Below are 20,308 nucleotides of genomic sequence, written 5' to 3'. Positions count from 1 at the left end.
TTTCCAGTGTTTGTTGGGAAATTCAATAAATTTCTAGTGCTTACAGTAATTTCCAGTGAAGTGACCTGGGGTCAGTATACAGAAGTGACAAATGTCCTAGTTCTCAGGAAGCAATCCGTGAACACCCAGTCTTATGGTATTGGGGTATGACATTTATGATAGTGTCTTATGCAGCAGTGTGACAGTCTTACTGGATCACTATTGTATCTCAGTGCTCCTTGACCTTGCTGCTTTTCTTTGCTTTTCATTTTTCAGCTATGAATTACTAAGTTCTTCAGAAAAAAAAAGGAAAAAAAAAGCAAGTCGCATTATTGTCATTTTACTGGTGCGAAAATTGAGATCTGACTGTCACATATAGTAGGGCAATAGCAAAACTGGGATTAGACTGTCTCCTGGTTTACTTAGTGGTTTTGGATCATGTTGCCCTCTTTACTGTACCCGCTTTATGGTCATATTGGGCTAAATCATGAATCCTTTTTTTTTTTTTCATGCAGGGGAGTAGTTTCTCATGGAGGAGAGTTTCTCAGGGGGAGTATATTGCATATGCCAGTGTCACAATGGGTTTACAGCTCAGTATGGCTTTGTTCTTTGGAAGCTGCTGTTGGGACTGTCATATGGGGAATTCACTTATACCAATGAGCTTCAGCTTCTGGCTTATGGTCTACATGATTCACAAAGCCTTAATGAGACATTTTGATGCCCAGGAAGCTGTAATTTTATTGCATGCCTTCCCTCAAGCATCAATATAATGAATATCTAGAACATAGAATAAAACAAGGGAAGAAACCAGGCTTTCTCTTGCTGCATCAAGCAGCTGTTTAAAATCCGTGTATTTTCCTCAAAGTGCTTCGACCACCTCTTATTCCTTTGAAATAGGAAGGAAGCAATCCCTTTCTTCACAGGGCTCAGATTCAGTGAGTGAGTGTTACAAGACATGCTGATCAGCTGATGTCCTTCCCTCCAGATACGGACACATCCTGCTGGTGCTACATGTACCACTAATAAACCACTTTGGGGTTTCTCGTACCAGAGACTGTGCTGATAGAGAAGCACGTGGGCAGCGTCAAGCACGTGAGAGGCTCTAATGAAACTCCCAGGGCTGATGAAATGGGACACTCAATGGGACACTCAAGTGCTGCTGCCGGCGTGAGCGTGACTATCTTGGGGCCGTGGAGCTGGAAGGAGTCATGCTGGTCGATTGGCCTCACTCCCTGCTATCACCAGCAACTACCTCATGTCGCGGTTATTCCATCCATAACCTGGTCCAAATCTGCCGTAAGGGGCCTTGTGGGATACTTCATGCCACTTCTTTAGCAACATCGTTGCTATAGACCAGAACCTTGTTACTCTGCTCTTTCAGATTTCTTTTTTTTAAATCTACAATCTATGTTTATTTATGACCAGTTGATACCCATTACCTCTGACTGTTTATAATTCTGGTCTTCTTAGCCCTTTGATTCTTCCTGCACAATATTATCAGTCTTCATTTGTACTAGCGATGCTTCCCAACTTTGTGCCATCTGCACTCGTTGCAGAGTGCTGGGTTTTTGCCAAGGCTACGGAGGGGTATAGGAAATAGGATGAGCTCTGACACTGTTGCTTGAGGAACTCCATGAGTAACTTTCTAATGTAAGTTCTTTACTCATCAGACCATTTTTTCTTGTAATAATACCTATTTTTGTCAGCTGAGCTAATAAATTTCCATGTGGCAACTTATGAAATACTTAATTGGAGCCCTGATGAAGAGGAACTCTACCACATTAACATAGTATGCAATTCAGCTATGTTATTAAAGAAAAGTGCAATATTAGGGTGGAATAACAGCTCTTTACCAACTTATATTGTCTTTTGTGCCTTACTCCATTTTCATTGGAAACTTAAGTTGTTCTTTCCATAACTAAAAATTTGTTCTGAAGCCTTACAAACAGATAAAATAAGAACAAGAGGCCTGTAATTTGCTTAGATATCTTGTATTCCTCTCCTTTTGTATTGTGACAATATATAGTATTTTCCACTCTTTTGGTAAAGCCCTGCATCATCCCAGATTTAGTACGTTCATTAGAAATAATTCTTGGAAAAGCTGTAATTTCATACAACTCTTTCTTTGGAATTGGAGTTCACTGTTTTATCCTTGAGGCATCACTTCCCCTAAGGATTTATAGTCTAAGTGTTAGCCTAGGAACAAAATTGGATAGGGGAAGATAGATACGTAAAGTGGGGAAAATACTCGCTTGTAACCGGTATTGTTAATTCATGACAGATGGCAGCTGAAATGAAACTCTTAGAAGTGAGTCCAGCTATTATTTCTATGTACATATAATGATATATATAGCAACCATGTATCAATTTCTGCATGTAAACTTTTTTTTTTTTTAAAGTCACTTTTCCCTTCTCATTCTTTTCTTATAGTAAAACTGCATGTTTGGAGGAAGGAAAAATGTTACTTTTAGAAATAACTCTGGTACTGATCTGAAAAGGACCTTTGTGGTTTTTAATGTTTTGTTTTAATCAGAAATCAATTTCCAGCTACCCTTTAAAGTGATACCTTATCTGTTCTACACTTATGTACTACTCAATTTTGTACTCCTGGGAGGTTTTCTTTCACTCTGCTAGCATTGAACTTACTAACTTGCATTTATTAGGAGATTTTAATTTCTTTCCTGTTGCTAAATTTAAGAAAATATTTGTAGAATGATTTAAAAGGAATGGTAAGGGGTTTTTTTTATTGGGCTATAGAAGATAAAATCAGGAAATCATGACAGTAGCTGACCTTTGGAATTTTGATAGAGATATTTTGCAAGAAAAATAAACTGAAGATTAAAAGAAGAAAATAATCCTGTTTAAGTATATAGTTCATGTATTTCAATTAGATACACTCTTCCCCTAAATTCAGTAACCCCACCTAGCTATTCTAAGGTGTCTCCAGACATTTCAGATACAGATGCAACCCTGAAATATATTATATATGTAATTTGTGTTGTTTGTAACATGAAATAATTATAATTTTACATGTCAGTGTTGTCACTATTATTACATATTGTACGGTTGTTTGGGGTTTGGTTTTTTCTCTTTCTTTGAGGTTTTACTTTTTGAGGAATTTAGGAAATACTTTGTTAAATAAGATATCACCATTGTAAATTCAGCATGTGAACTGAAAAAAAATCTGAAACAAAATGACCAATTTCAAAGCATCAAACCATCTACAAGCTCAAAGATTTCAAATATAAAAGAAACTACTGGAGCATCTATTTTTACTTTTTGCATATTGTGAAACTAAGTAACTTGTCTGAATAAAATGTAATGCCAAGACTTAATTTCACCCCCTACAGAAAAGTCAACACAGATGCATGTAAACAAGCTTATGCATGTGAAAATTCAGTGAGACTATTTTACATGCGTAAAGTTATTTGTGTCTCAGTGTTTGAGGAAACCAGACCTACGGTACTGTTACACACCATGTGATCTAATAAAAAATTAAGTTTATGCTCAGCACATTGGCTCATTATTTATTATGCAATTTTCTTGACCTATTACAATTTAGAACTGACAGTTTCTGGGAAACTCTCATTTCTTTTATGGAAAGCAAATAAATATCACTTTAACTCCCCCATATATAATTGCAAATTGATTTTAAAGTTGGATTACTTAGCTTCACTTTTCATTGTCTAATGTGGCCTTGTGTAATGCTAAATACTGAGGCTGTTGAGTAGCCAGAAAGTAAAACAATTGATTTTTTTATGAGAACTGACTGTGGTCAATTATCATAGAAAAGGGGGTGTGTATATCTCAGCCTTGTACGACAAACGCTATTTCCCATGAAGGAATCTGTAGAAGAATTGAGTGTAGAGTCTAATCTATTAATTTATGTGATGCCTTCAAGTAGATATCTTCAAATGCAACTGGGCCTCCCAAAGCTGGGGTCTGGTTCTTCTGTGTAGTTGGCAAGGAGAGCTGGGCGTTTTCAAAAGCCTACAGAGGGACATTTTGTCTACCTAATTGGATAACTAAACTTTGGCCAAAAATCTCCAAAAACCCTCAAAGACCTCTAGCCTTCTCTGTTAGTGATACAGGGATCTTGGGCAGAATTGGGCATACAGTTTATGTACAAAAGAACTGAAGATCAGATCTCAGCTTAAGTCATCTTGGCCAAATGTATTTGGACATCCATGACCTTGTAGTCCTCCAGCTGTTCCTTTTCATCAGCTTTTCTTCACCGGCACCTCTTAAGCCTCAGCTCTCCTCTTTAACCCAGTAGTACTTGAGCCAGACCAGTGCTGCAAGCGAGACTCATCCCACCCTGCCCAGGCAGAGACCGGAGGAGTTCACTGGTGCTACCTTCAGCTCTTCCCAATGGCTTTGCAATGTTCCCAATACCTTCCTTTGTACTTTCTGGCATTGTACGCTGTGTAATCCAGACACACTGGCACGGCTGGTTTCAGACTGTGTTTCTGTACCTGGATGCCATCACGACATCATTCTGAGAAAATGCTCCGGGAAAGTAAATTCGTGCTCCAGTGTGGAGATGTTGTTATACTGCCTTATCTCTGACTTTAAGTAAGTATAGCTGTAAAAGGTCAAGGTTTAAGTAACATAAAATACATTATCTTTACTAAGAGCTTCTAATCAGAAAGGTAATTGTAAATGCACTTGAGAGGAAATTAATTTCCTTGTGGAAAGCAAAAACATCCATTTTCACTGGGAGTAGAAGAGGAATAAGTGAAATAAAAAGACTGTTTCCAGATTGGGAGGAACACTGACTGTAGATTTTGGACAGTGGTAAAGCTATTTGACACAGGGCACTCTTTTGCCTTCCTTACCAATGTGGGACTGAGCCTGTGTATGTGGCAAGCCACATCCTACAAGGTGCCAAAAGCTGGGTGAGAGAAAGGGAATATTACAGCGGTTAACTCCTCTTGCATGTGGTTGAGTTGTGCATCCTTCCTTGATGATGATTTTTTTTCCTAATGCATAGTATAATAATTCTTTATTCCTATACATTTCACTATTTAAGATTTTATAAAAGGTGTGATTTGAGACTCAACATTACTCTAAAGTATCTGTGACTACTAGTAATCTGCATACTGGTTCCTGGGACTTGAGGCAATTTCCTAACCAATATTTGCTCAAAAATTTAGTGTGATTTGTTCTTGTTCTTATTATTAGTCATGAGAAATGGTTATAACTTTGTCTTGACAAAATAATACCAAAAAAAGATCCATGTTTAGCATGGTGATTCTGGAAGACTTTATATTTTGCTTCTATTTTGAATTTAATATAATCAAACATACACTCAAAAAATGTCCAATTTTTATTGTTTAATTGAAATCAGTGAGCCAGAACCTGAGCTGTTGTTCATTGATATTTCTTCACTAATGTAATTGGGGTGACAGTAACTGATAGTAATTTGTCATCTGGCTCCATCTACACCAAAACCTAGTTTATAGAATTCTGCAGTGCAGATGAAGGGAGAAAGAGAAACAGTAATAATATATGCTACCAATTATCTAAGGTACATGATTCTCCTCTAAACTTCTATGTCATTTTCTCAGTAAACTCAATTAGTGTTGATGGGTGACATTTTTAAACCGTGCACTATTGATTTCTGTCAAATGTACTTTTTATTCTACAATTTTCCCTTAAGCTACCTTTAGTTTTTTGAACAAAACTTCTTTTCATTTGAAAATTGGCAGTAACAGCTAAGCATTCTTTATAACAGCTTTGCCAAGTTCACTGGGCCAAATTCATCACAAATGTCATTTGCCTTGTTTTGCAGTCAGTTTGGTTTCAAGATGATTTGGCCCATAATATCTTTGAGAAAAACACACAATTCCTAATGGTGACAAGGTGTGCTAGCCAGATCGTCTAAGTACCTTTAAAAAGGACATATAGCCAATGAAGAAAGGAACAAAGAACAGGTTTTGATTTAAAGCCTCTTCGCTTTTTGTAATGGAACCCTGTATTTGAAGTCATGTTCATTTCAATTTGCATGCAAATTCCTTCAACATGCATACATCTGTTTTAACTGTTCATTCAAGGAAATAGTTAAACTACAGTCACAGGACAATTTATAATATTCATAATCTTTGTCTTATTTTAACTATGTTACAGATTTACTGGCCTGCAGCAAAAGAAAAGGTAGAATTGTGCAAATTAGCAGGGAAAGACGCCCATGTAAGTATAGTTCATATTTTTTTATTATTGCAAGAATGTTGCATACCTGTGTATTTGTTTCTAAATGCACAAAATGGGTTAGTAAGCTGTTGTTACACTTTTTTTCCTGAACTAATGAAATGTGTTTTTTCTTCATTTGAAAAAAAAGGTACATTTCTATTATTTTTCTTTAAATGTTAATGCTTCAAGAAAAAATATTCAATATTGCAAGCAGCAGGCATGCTAAGCCATCATTGTATGTAAGAAATGCAGTTGAGAGACAAATGGATTTTCCTCTGAAATGTATCGCAGGCAATACTGACCTGAAATCCTTTCTTTCCCATCAAACTGCTTCTTTTTTCTTGGGAATATCCTGACTGTAACTTCATTATAATTCATTAACGAAACAGAGTAGCAGAGCAGAGTACAAATTAACTTAATTTGCAGACAGCTGCAGTTAAGGTTAAAACAAAATCTCAGACTCATTAGCTTTTCCCTGGAACCACAAATCTTCTTTAGGAAGTCTCTTTAGGAAGTGTGTTTAAGGTGCATTCATATATACAATAAAACTTTCATATCTCTTTTGCATAGCACAGATTACATCATGTGTCTAGAGCCCGCTATAAATCCCGGCTGTATAATAAAATTTCTTCCTTTTCTCTCCACAAATCTTGTGGTTTCTATCCAGCTTGTCTGTTACCAAGGTGGACTCCAGCTCAAAACACTCTCTCAGCTCTCTGCCTGAGGAATTTCAACTTTTTATCCTAACTTATTGCTACCCTTATCTTTACAGCAGACAAAAACTAAACAACACCTCTGCTGAGCACTGGGAAAATGCTGATACTGGTCTATATGGAGGATTTGTGCTGATCTATTTCTACACTAAGACAAAAGGAAAGGGACCAGAGAGGGGAATATTTGTTTTGGACATAAATCATAAATATCTCCTTTTTGCTTCCTACATTGTATCTGCAGCTTGCCTCCCACTTAGGTGTAGGGCGGTAGCTTGAATGTATGAATAGCTCTTGTGGTATTCCCTCCTAATCACCTTGGTATATGTATATGTATTTATTTAATTTGGGGGAAGGCTGCAGCAAGCCTTTCCTACTGCCCCATGTAGCACCCTTGCAGCGTGCAGCACCCACTTGTGCTCCTTACCAGCAAGGAGCAAGCCCAGCTAGAGCCAGGAGCGACCCGAGCATCCCTCAGGACTCAGAAATGCCCATACAAAAATGACCAGTAGGATGCGGTTGGCGCAAAGAAAGTTCACTCCTACACAAAACATACCCTTGGAAGTATGCTGAAGCCCTTCAGTCCACCACAATGATTTCTGTCATGCAATCTTTGGTGTTAAAGCTTGCGCAGAACCCTGAATTGGGAGGAAAGGCAGGAGGATTGATAGCCAGACTCACCCAGTGGCTCGCCGACCTCTGCCCAGTTGTTGACTGGGCTTGTTTGCTACAACACAGGCTGAGCAGATATCCTCCAAACTGTGCCGTAACCACACAGCTTCTCATGGCTGCGAGTGTTATAGCAGAGTTAGGCTTGCAGGTCTGATTGATGAACTGCCTAGCCGATAGCCACTGCAAAATTTTAGCCGTCACAACTTTGAACTATTTAGTAAACAGTCTCTGCTACAGTAGTTCTGAGTTTAAATACACCAATACTACGGCTATAACCTAGGACAATGTATAATGTGAAAGAGAAGAATAAACATGAAAATTAACCTTTCTCCTTCTTTTCCCAATAGACGGAATGTGCCAATTTTATCAGGGTTCTTCAGCCCTACAACCGAACCCATGTTTATGTCTGTGGCACGGGAGCATTTCACCCTCTCTGTGGATACATTGAACTTGGAACGCACAAAGAGGTAATTTAATCTCCTCACTACTCTGACATGTCAAGGAATAACCCTCATCTTGTTTAGCATTCATCATAGATTGGAAAATACCATGCGAGTGTGTAAAAAATGAACTGACAGCAGCTTGCATAAATAACAGGGTAAATGGTGGATTTTGCAGGTCAGACAGGAACTCTTGTTCTCACATTTGATAAGTACATATTGCTTTTGAACAAAGCCCTTTCCTCAGTAAGTCTTAATACACAAAGTTCTTCAGAATGACACTTTCATATGATTAACTAAGTGAAAAGAACATTTAACCCAGATGTCTTTCTTTCTAGTAAGTCATTTCTGCACATACTTTCTGCTTGTGTACACACACACACATGCAGAGTTCAAGATGGCACTCTTAGTTCTATCTTTTAATGTACTTGCGCATGAGAGTAATACAGACTTTGTAAATGGTGTCTGAGCCTGAGTCCAAGGACTCCATCTCAGGACTTTGCATATGTCTTGCAGCCCTGTTGCGAAGTAGATGTTGGGTGTCTTCCATCACTAGTGGCATATTCCTGAAGGGAAGTTAGCAGCTGATTGGTCTTCATTTGCTGGTGCTAAAGAAATCTCTATCCTAAGTGGTAAATGTTTGAGACCTAACCCCCACAACAGAAGGATTTTGGTGTTGTGTCAAGCAGCCACTTAGTACACAAGTCTCTTTTTAACTCCTATATGTATAACACCTTGGCTATATTTATAACACTGGCTCTGTTCTCAGACAGTGTTGAGATGTGACCTGTCTGGCTACTTGCCTGTGGTGCAGGCTTCCTATGCTGCTATAGAAATAGCTTGCGCTTTTCTTTGGGTCTCGGTGAAATCTAGAATATAAGAAATGAGGTCTAATGATATGTTATTAAAAGCGATAACCTGAAATATGTACACATTGGAGTTATTCTGACATATGGAATCAAGGGCAGATGCTCACAGAAAAAAAAAAGGAAAAAAAAAGAAAAAAGTTATTAATGCCTACCCAGGCTGAGACCCATCATCGTATTCCACAGAGTCTGTAGGTTGGTTGACCAGGCCAGAGGGGCTGCCTATGTTAGAGAAAACTGAAGCTGCCTGAAATCTGCACAGTGGTGTTCTTTCCCTAATAAGCCATTAATGCTCCTGGTATTGTTTTGTATATGCTGTATAATTGGGCTTATAATGAAATAATTTTGTAGGCTTCTTTGCTTCGCTCCTTTAAATATTCCAGTTGAAACAACTGAAATTTTAGATCCCTTGTATCATGCTGATTCCTTAGCCTGAATGATCAAATACACAGCTGAATTGAACAGAACGGCTCTCAGCAAGAGTATAAGCAAGGCTCTGGTTTACCTCTGGGTCGTTAGCAAGATGCCTGATTCACTCTACCATCGCACCTTTAACAACTTCATTTGAGAAGGTGCTTTTCATCAGCCATTATGAAATTATGGATTTGGTCTGAGTGTTCAGTCTGGCAGCCAGTCTAGACAAGGGGTCTGTCTCAGTTAGATGTGACCAATTACCTTATGAGAGGAAAGGGAAGAAGAATCCCCGTATTGTATTTCCTAATCCCCTCACTGTCTCCCAGTCCTGCCTCTCCTGCATTCCTCCTGGGCACTCAGCTGCAGTGGTAGGTTGCGTGGTGTTCAGCACTACTCATGCCTCTTCCGATGGTGCATCTCTTCTACAGCCTCCTACTAAGTTAACAGCTCTGAATGGCATCACGCCTATTTTCCCTTTCCTTCTTGGACCCCAAACACCCTACAGCCGCCGTCCTTGCACTACCTCTCCAGAGAACTGTGAGAGGGCAGGAGGGTGCTGAGGGTGCACCCATTGATGTGAATTTGACAGGCAGCTGAAAATATCTCCTCATTGCAGGAACCGACGCCAGGAGTTCTGCGTGGTCATTCGGAGCACTTTTATTGCAGAGCTGTTCTTTTAGTCTTTTTCCCTCCGCCCCCTTTCTTTTTCTTTCTTTCTTTTTTTTTTTTTTATCTCTGAGTTATAAGAATGGATGATGGGTGGTTGGTAATTAGTAACCTCTACAGGAAGCTGTGGGATGCTTGGGAGATCCAGGGCCCGAGCTACCCTCCCGGAGGCTGTGCAACCAGGCAGTGCTCTGCTGACCTTTGAAAGGTGCCGGTGGAGCTGCCCAGTGGTCTGCTGGCCAGTGCCAGGGCTGGGAAAACAGAGAGGAAAACAGCGTGGATCAGGTGACTCAAACCCACAGCAGACGCTGCTTTTGAAGCCGTACAAATCCCCTACGGGATCACACAATTAAAGGGGATTAAAGTCCTCGTCTTGCTATTGCTGAAGTGACTGCCAAAACTTCTCTTGGCCGGTGAAGAAGAGGCTTGGCCCGGTCGGTGCTGTTAGCCACAGCTCTCCAAGGGATGCTCTTTTCTTTGAAAGCTTTGTCTGAAGTGAAAGCAGGAGGTTAATTCTGTGTGAATGCCTGGTAGCGTCCATTAGTTTGTCTGGGGGAAGTCTGAAATATTTGATGTTGATCTATGAAGCCCTCGGTCCCTTGAGTCCTGCGGGACTTGCAGCCAGCGTTTTTGCATGTGATACAGCAAGGGTCCTCCCAGCAGCTCAGGGCTGCACATCGTAGAAGAAAGGAGGATGGGCCGTTACCGTAGCATTGTCAGCAAAAGAAATTGCTTAATTTTTAATTTAGTTTTGTCCTTGCTGTGCTCTGATCCACCTCAGTAGCCTGAGAATTTGGTTTACCTTATCTGATATCCCACAGATTTGGGAAGACAACAGGGGCTGTTGTTTGACGGTTAAATTCTGCTTTGTATCAGGTAGAATTGCTGGAGGAAATGGAATTTATGTTCATAAATTGGAATTGATTTTCTTTCTCTTAAGGAGCTTAATTATTCAATATCCTGGGCTTTTGCCTTCTGAGCCTAGAGAGTTTAGGAGACACCTCAATGAAATAGAAAGGTTTTGTCATTTATAATCTGATGTACATTAAGGGTGAATTGAATCAATGTGTTGTGAAGTCTGATCCTATGTGGCCATCTTTGAGCATACTTAACTGTCATTTGTACTCTTCAGTCCTCTTGCAAGGCAGAGGTATAGAAACAAAGAATTAAAATCACTTCACCCTTTTTTAAGTAATTGTTTAGATCATAGAGGTGTTTTGATTTTTTTTAAACTAGCTGCAAAAGTTATGTCTCTACAATGGAAATTAAACCCACAGTGATTTGATTCCTGAACACTGCTGGGATTTTATATATCACTGTAGGTAGGAGCGTGTGTTAACAGCACTTCTGTAGGCAATCTCCCTTCTCTAAAAGCAGCAGAATTCTGAAAATCCAGTCTCTGTACCTGCAAAGGCTTCACTGTACTAATCTGAGCAATTGGTTTGCCTTCAGAAGGACTCACTATGAATTTCAGGTTAAGCGTGCCTTTAGGATACTAATGAAAAAGAACAAGTAGAAACATCCTTGTTGGCAATTCAAAACTCTAATAAAACCTCAGATTGAAGCTTACAACAACTGAGTTGTTGGTTGTCCACTGAAAACATCAGGAATAGTTTTTAAATAATTTCTTTTCTTTATCTTCCTCTATGCCCTTGTTCCGAGACCCAGGAATTAATCACACTGTATTTGGGAACTACAAGGAAGGATCTATTCGGATATCTCTTGTATCATTAGCCTTGTTAAAAATAACAGGAGAGAGCATATGCTGCTTTCATTTAAAAGGGGCTGAACTGTGTCTGCTGCAAACGTTATTCAGCAGTCCCTGGAGAAATTTAAGAGTCAGCCAGAATCCTTTCTGGGTCTCCTGTTGCAACACAGTCTATCAGCACTTTCTCAAATAGAAGCCAGTGCCTTTTAAGTACAATCCAGCTTTTAATTTGAGCAGAAATGAACAATACATCTTTTTTATTCTGAAAATAATTGTATTTTTATAAGATTTGTGTTTCACTGTGGAGTGAACAGGTTACTTTAAAACAATGAGTGAAAAAAATCCAGATATAAAACAGAGACACGGACCGTAAACACCAATGCTGAGATGATAGCTGCCTGATCTACCACACCTTCACTTTGGCTGGTAGCAGAACAGTTCGTCTGAGTTTTTCTCTGCAGCCACGCCAGGTTAATGAATATGTGTTTATTCTCAGGAAACGGTATTCCGGCTGGATACTCAGAACTTGGAGTCTGGCAGGTTGAAATGCCCTTTCGATCCTCAGCAGCCGTTTGCTTCAGTGATGGCAGGTAAGGACCGACCAGAGCCGGGTGCTGCTCTCGGACGTGCGATGGCTTTGTAGGCGAGCCCGGGGTGAGGGGCTCAGCAGATGTCATTGCTGGAGTCCCTCTGGCCTTAGTTGTGTTTCCGACGGTGGTTTGTGCTCTCGGAGCTGGGGGAGCCTTCAGTCTGCAGCCACCAAAGAGCTGGAAATGCAGCAACACCAACAGAGACATCTGAGCGGCTGAGAAGTCGAGCAGGAGCGGTGTCATCCTCGCCCGTCATTGCTCCTTTAAGAAGACAACAAAAAACCCACACAGCCAGACAACGTTTCAAGCGCTTCTGGGCCTCTTTCTGCAATTATCAATATGTACTGCCCTTTGAAGTCTGCTGACATCCACTATTTCCATAAATACATTTTTGAGGTTTCTATTTACTCGAGTAGCCACTTCTGAAGCTGGATCCTAGGAACAAGATAGTGCAATCTGCCTGCTGCGTGCATCGCAGTGCTGTGTGGTCTGACATTTGGTGCCGAGGAATGTCAGCTTGACCTCGGGATTTCAAATCACTATAAGAGCTACTTTTGTCATGGTTTGGTTCATAGCTTTGGACAATTTTCATTTAACTTGTCCGTCAAACATATGAATGCAAGATAAGGGTGAAGCACCATGACGTTTTCATTTACAGCCAAAGAGCAGTGGTGACAATGCTTTGAAGTATCAGTCACTCTGTGTTATAAAAAGAATATGAGTAATGTTCAGTCTTTATTCTCAGATAATAAGATAGATGATTTGTGATTCTGACCCAACAGATGGGGCAGGACTTCCTTTATTAAAAACAATAGATTAAAGCCAGTGCTTATTCTTCTCAGGGACCCCTAGTACTGTTTAATGACCGTGAAGTCTATTTTTAAAATGCGATTCTAGAAACTTTAACTTTTTTCTTTTTTTTTTACTTTTTTTTTTAATGCAATAGAACTCCATGATTTATTATAGCGTTGGCTAATTTCAGTAGCACTCTAGTGCTTTGACTGCTCTATTAAATCTTGCGAAATGAAGAAGCTGCCATTTTTTAGCTAACTAAAACATGAACTTTGGTACATAAGAATTTTCAGGCTAGATAAAATTAATGATCAGGGTATTCTAGTATCCGTTCTCTCTGATTATGCCTGGTGACAAGTGCTTTGCAACAAGGTACAAGAGCACTGTAAAGCTTTACAGGCCTGACCAGAGAATGCGTTCTTGGCCTATCTTTTGATGATTGCTTTATTCCCAAAGTACCAGGAGAGCAGTACAGCTCATGGATGAGGTACTGCCCTGGGATTCAGGGGAGCTCAGTTCCCGTCTATGTCACTGATGAGAGGAGTAACCTTTGGCATGTCACTTCTCTCTGTCTAGTTTTATTTATCTGCAAAATGGTGATTAAGATTACTTGTATCCTTCAGAAAGCACTTTCTAATCAGTTATACATATATGAGCTAAATCATATTTCATTATTTTTTCACTCATGTATGTAGGCTAACAGAACTGAGTAATTTTCATTCTTTGTAGAAATACGTAATCTCTCTTTGAATGCTACGCAGCATTTTTCCCCAAGTAAATTCCACAGCTAAATTTGAAAAGCTAGTCTTTTTGACTGAAAATTCACCTGCTCATTATCCATCTTCTATTACAAATTATCACTCACCAAAACTGTTCTGGACATAACTGGAACTTGGAATGAGAGATACCAAAAGCCAGGAGAAGTGCTGAAAACGCCTTGTCAGCAGAGCCTAAGCAAGGATGGAGAATTTCTGTTAGCCCTTCAGATTTATCGATCACTGAGTGCCTGTCAGTTAGCAAACACCAATTACCCTGCCCATTCCTCATTATGACAAATACCTTTCAGAATGCACTATTGTTTCTTTACAAAGGTGACATGCTGTCTGAAAGATGTGCTTTCCAATACTGTCATGGAAACAATACATAAGTAACAATAATAATGAGATAAAAAGAAAGCTGATGGATCTTTTTTGCCAGATAGAGTACTTGTGGATCGTGGTTGTGGTTTTGGCTTTTTTTCTTTTCCCCTTGATCTTATTTTTTTAAGTGCATTTACATCTTTTGCAAATGAAAACACAAACGTCTATGTTGAATGGTATTTATTCTGCATTCACTCCCAACAAAGGACTCCTCTCTAAAAGGTCTTGTGAAATGGTTCTACCCAGAGTGTCAGAAAACCTGGAGAAGGAACTCCTGGAAGGGGATTTTTATGTATGATACAGCTTTTTATATGATTATTTTTTATGAACATGAACCTTTTTTCTTTTTACAAACTCCAGGGATTTATTGTTGCAAGTCATTAAACAAAAACCAAACTCCTCCAACCAATACAGCTATCTTGTTATTTTGCAGAAAAAAAAAAAAAGAATTGTAAAGTACACTATGCGGCAAAAAAAATTCACAGTGATACTGTTTCTTTGCTTTTTTTAGAAAAGCAGTGAGATCTGAAGGAAAACAGAAAATGTTGTGCAATTTTTAAGGTTGTGAAGTTTTGCATTGCACACAAAGCTGGCAGAAGACTTAATAATAACTGCAATTGCAGCAAGCACACTGCATTGTATTATAGATATAGTTTCCTTGTGAGACAAATTCTGGCTGCCTTGCTCGAGTAAGATGTCTCATTTATTTTAGTGGGACCACTCGCTATGTTAAAATGATCACGATTTGGGTCTGTAGCCATATTCCTACCATTAACACGTTACATAATGGAGAAGAATTCCCGTAGTGCCTAAATTCCTCTTCGTGAATGAAGTGTTGGACGGAGATCCCTACACCAGGAAAGGGCCAAGCTGCAAAGTTCCCATAGTGAATCGTCCATCATGTTTACTATTACTAGCTCAAGCCCAGGAGCAGCAAAGCCATCGGGGCTGTGGCAAGCCTGGGACACAAGAGTCTCTATTCTCTTGAATGGAGAGATGGTCGTGTCCTCGCCACGGCCCCCAGGTCCATGGTCGACGCTCACGGGGCAGGATGCTCAGGTCGAATACACCTTTGTACCCTTAAGAGCCCAGCACCCATTCAAGGCTGGAGAATTTACTTTTCTGAGTGTCTAAAAGATCTGAAAATTAGACTTGGACTTCTTTACTTCTCAGGCATATAATTACAAATATCACCCTCTTTTAAATGTAAGTTATTTCACAGAACCCCAAATCCCATTAAAATACAAGCCAATAATACTTTAAATTAGTTCGCAGGCCGATTAAACACAGGTGTTGTTCACCCAACAAAACACAAATAGTTTTAATTTTGTTTACCCCACAGCTGTAGAAACCCTGTTTCTTTTTCATTTGCAGATGAGTATCTTTATGCTGGAACAGCTTCTGATTTCCTTGGCAAAGACACTGCTCTAACACGTTCTCTGGGCCCTTCTCACGACCACCATTACATCAGAACTGACATTTCCGAACATTACTGGCTTACTGGTAAGATCCCAAACATATGCTGTTGTCATTTGCATTGTCCCTGCCTCTCTGAAGTTAATAGCCCCTTTCTTATATAAATATATGTCCAGTAACTATAAATATAGATCGTGGTATCTTTGGATTACGTAGGCTTTTTTTAAAAAACACTCAGTGGAACAAAAATGCACTTGAGAAAAGTCACAGAGGTGAAAATGCTAATTAAGGAAAGAGTAGGAGCATAAGACCTAATCATTCTTTCCATCTTTGATCTATACATCTGTATATAGTCCTGTAATTGGAATAATATCATGACTTAAATGCTTCTATTTCCAGTCTTGTTGGAATAATTTTTTTTTAAACCCTTTTTTCCGATCACTTGTTAAAAGCTGTTCCCTACAGCATGTTGAAATGACAGACTAGAAATTCCACGTTTTTAGGTAGGAGGTCTTTTTTTTTTTCTTTTTCTTTTTTGAAGGGGAAAAATACCCTTTGTTGTTGTGAGGATCATTTTAAAACCACTAAGGGCACCCTAAAATAGCTTCCCAAGCAAAACACTGCTTTTTCTTGCCCGTTAAAAAACATTCTGAGCTAGTAAACCCTCTAAAAAACTGGCTGCATTTACACCCAGCCAGTCTCAAACCACACACGGAGTAACATGGAAAACTTCACTCACAGGCTAACCCTACTCAATTAAAGCATCCCCCTTTTAGCCGTCAACTGTCTTTAAAGATGTGGCAACACTGGCCCTGATTCAGGATGCCTGTATAACTATTATGGGTGTATTGTAAAGCCAGGGCCTGCTGACCACAGGGTTAAGTTGTCTTCCCAGCAGACAACTTCTGAAAGGGATAATTTTGCCTCTTAACTCTTTGAGACTTCAACAAGAGGAAATGTTCTTTTCTATTATTATTTTTTTTTCCTACCCCTACTCCTCCTCTCCCTTCTTCTAAGCTGTTGCCTTACATTTCTGTCTAGATGTAACTCTGTAACCTCAGGATTTCTGCTGTGAGGAGGAAAGGAGAAGCCACTTAAAGTCATTTTACCTTTCCAAATAGGAGCAGGGCTTCAGATAGATAGAAAAATCTCACATCTGACTCTGCTGACTTATCCCACTTTCATCTCCTGTGCTCAAAACCTTTCCTGTCCCACCTCTCCTATTTCCCATTTCCCATTTCTATGCATCCTTTGTGCAATGTAGACGAGAAATGGGCTATAAGTGATATCAACCAGGATGGGTCCTTCCAGCAGGCAGTTCTCTAACTGTAATTAACTGTGCAACTGAATATCCACTTTTATCACTGGCGACCTGCTGATGGTCAGAATGGAAAGATGGTTGGGGTAGTTGCTTTCCTAAGGGATGCTATAATATCCTAAAAAGAAAGATTTACTGCAGTTTGGTCCTGAGGAGCATATGGTGTTATCATTAGCATAGATCCACCTTGATGAGCATTACAGGGTTCAGTTCCCTGTCCGAAAGAACTTATAGCTTACATATCCAGTTCCAAACATATCTTTACGCTATTAATGTTTCTTCATGAGCAGTTTGAGGCAAGGGAACAGTACAAGAACACAGAATAAACTAAAGGTTTGAGAACTGTTTATGTGTTTTAGTTTGGAGGCTGAGTTTGGGGGTCTGCCTTTCTTCTTTCTTTTAGATTGATTCATGTTTTATTCTGTTTTCACTTAAAGCATCTGTATTTGTGAAAGTTTTCTAAGGAGAATAATATATTAATATGTCTGGGATTGAAAAACAGCTTTAGTGTGCTAGACTGCGACGTGAAAATTACCCCACACTATATAAACACTGAAGACCCCACATATTCTTCAGGTTTATGTTGTTTCCAGCAATATAAAAAACTACAGCCATGCTCTGTCTAAGACTTCAGATACACAATTCATGCAGTGTTATACTAAGAGGCATAGATATAAACTAGGTGCTTTTAATATTTTGAAATGGTTCTTTTAAAGTTGGAGAAAATTTTGAGAACAACTCTAAATGATGGGATCATTTCTGCAATAAGCCATAGGGTAGCCAATATACTTCTAGTTTATGTGTACCATTACCAATTACATACATTTGTGCTTTTAGCCAATATTGGTATAAAGAAAATATTTACTTGATTTCAGGTTTAAAACTCCCATCTCATCTAAATCCCGTCTTCCCTAAATCTACCACCCATTTACCAAGCATGTGTTAGACCTCCAGGAAAAGTTGTACATACTTGAGTAATTGTACAATTAGAAATAAATTATTTCCAGGCGTGACTCATGTTTTACTTAGGATAAGCATAAAATGTATAACTTGTTTTTTTCCAGAGGGCTGAGGAGGTTTTGCTATAATGCACCTTAATATTTTTAAAGTTTAGTCTTATGCTGTTTCTGGAAACAGGATTATCCTTTCCTGAGGGAAGGGAGGGAAAGACAAAGCATAAGGGAAAAATGCGTAGGATACTTTCCAGTTCCTTGCAGGGCATCTCTATCTTGACTAATTAAGACATGTCTTAATCTCAATGACTGAATAGCAGCTCCAGAAAGGAGAAAGGGAGGAAGGCAGCTAATCTTTCCCATGACTCACGCTCACACAGGCTCATACTCCTGCACGCGGTGGCACTGAAGACAGAGGGGATGCTGCCTCTGCTCGGACTTCAGCCCTTCTCCCGCAGAGCTGAAGAATCAGGCGCTCCCACAGCCGCTGACCGGAGCTGTCTCATCCGCGGCTGGGGCAGAGGACGAGGCACGTGGGGCTGGTGGCCCTGCTCCAGATGGCAAAGCTGCCCACTGGAACCGAGTCTGCCCTGCTCCAGCCCGGCGGGCGGAGGAGAGCATCCCATGGTGGGACACCCCAGCCCTACGTGCAGGCATGCGCTAAACAGCTGCACATTCCTCCCTCCTTTATAGGAAGCTAAAGCCATAGTTGGAATGAGTGCTTCCCTGAATTGCATTCATCTTTTTTTTATTTATTTTTTTTTTTCCATTGCAATTTAGTCGTTCTTTGCCAGGGCAAAGACTTGCAGGCAATGACTTTTTTATATCCTGTGAACTTTGGATGGGGTTCAGCTCACTTAGGTCTAAAAGGCAAAAGTTAGCATCCTGTCTGAGCTCAGTCGTTTCAGTTGTCTCTGTAATTTACAGAGAGAGGTGACACTTCCAGAGGGTGACTCACCCCACCTATTGTAGGAATCTGTCTTAAAATAGGATTATTCATTGTCACTTTCTTCCTTGTGTCCCTCCCTGAGAGAGGACCTGGATGAGTATAGGTTAGGAGCTTGACTTCTAGACGGTTAAAGGTAAATGAGGTGAGCGCTATCCTTTGCATTTTATCATGCCACATATTTCTGGCAGCCCAGCTACAAAGAGCTGCTGCCTCCCAGTGTTTTGGGTTGCTTTTTCATTTCTTCATGCTCTGGGATTTGCTGTCCTCTTTTTCTGAGCCTAATGAATCTTACTTCTCTGTAGGTCTTACACATGCACATGCACGGTTGCACTGTCTAAAACTACTGCTGGCATTAGAAGGGTGTGAGAACCAGCAGGTAACCAACAGCAAACATGACCACTTTGGCAAACCCAACAGTGAAGGACTAGAGGCAACAGCTCTTCCCACTAGGCCACAAGAGCATGTTTAAAAAACACGAGCAACACCTGGATTTATTGTACCATCTATTGTCAGAGCTCATGCTGCCTTTAATTCCCTGTTTGGTTACATACAATCTAGCTATGAAATTTGTATGTGGGAAAACCTTCTATTGAAGCAACTAGGAGGGGGCAACTCTGTGTATGGGAAAACAAACAGTGGTTCAAAATCGTCGTCATATAATTTGTTTCCCATGCAAAGAATCCAAAAACCTAATTCACAGTTAGTTTAAACACACTTTTCTATGTTGTATGGATGGATTACAAAAGATGAGACAAAGATCTCACTTGCAGAACATAATATGCTTTTCAGATCATGATCTCTTTCATTAAATTGTTTTCAGTCTCTTTGTCTTCATATATTTTACAGTGTATTTTTGTTTGGATTTAACTTTCAACTTCAGTGTTTTCAATTGTGATTTAAAATCATTAAATATTTGTGTTCCTTTAATTTGTTAGAGATTCTTCTAAACCTGTTCCAGGAATTGGTATCGAGACATTTGTTTTTGCATTTGGCTTGCCAAGTAAAGCAATGAAATTTAATTTACAAAAACCATATATTCAGAGTTTTGTTCTGCGAATGTGGATTAAAAAAAAAATCTATGTGAAATTCAAAAGCATGCTATAGAAGTATTTCACAGGTTTTCCTGTTAAATGGCTATTTAGCTAACCGCATATTTAAGAAACCATACTAGAAGTGTATTTATGTATTTATTCACGCTTAGAGATCTAATCTTCAAAGTAGCCTTACAGGCCCTGAGGGGTAATCGAATATTTTCTTTAGGCTCATTTTGAAATCTTAACTTAAATTTATAGAACTTGATGCCTGCATCATTTCATTTTTCTGCTGACGCCATTCTCTAGTGTCAGAAAGGTTTAAAATGGAAGCAGCGCTGTGGCTATTTTGACCCATAAATTTACTCTTCTGTCATGAAGGTGCACATTCAGCACTTAAACACATCGCATTTTTGTCTCAAGCCTTCGACTGTGAACTTCTGAATCAAGGACCCTCTTTTTGTCCTGTGTGT

The 20,308-nt window shown here is 39.5% G+C and overlaps 1 protein-coding gene across 1 annotated transcript in view; it reads left to right on the top strand.

Annotated features, from left to right (window-relative positions):
• Positions 1-20,308, top strand: part of SEMA3D (sema domain, immunoglobulin domain (Ig), short basic domain, secreted, (semaphorin) 3D) — a 140,021-nt gene that overhangs the window by 63,996 nt on the left and 55,717 nt on the right. Inside the window, exons 4-7 of the mRNA XM_010580948.1 lie at positions 6,109-6,171; positions 7,901-8,020; positions 12,144-12,237; positions 15,543-15,671. Coding sequence (XP_010579250.1) covers positions 6,109-6,171; positions 7,901-8,020; positions 12,144-12,237; positions 15,543-15,671 — 406 coding nt within the window. The remainder of the gene's footprint in view (positions 1-6,108; positions 6,172-7,900; positions 8,021-12,143; positions 12,238-15,542; positions 15,672-20,308) is intronic.

This window comes from Haliaeetus leucocephalus, unplaced genomic scaffold (assembly GCF_000737465.1).
Source record: "Haliaeetus leucocephalus isolate CR32 unplaced genomic scaffold, Haliaeetus_leucocephalus-4.0 Scaffold751, whole genome shotgun sequence".
Classification (NCBI taxonomy): Eukaryota; Metazoa; Chordata; class Aves; order Accipitriformes; family Accipitridae; genus Haliaeetus; species Haliaeetus leucocephalus.
The sequence above is the reverse complement of the archived record's forward strand: the minus strand, read 5'-3'. Positions and strand labels throughout refer to the sequence as shown.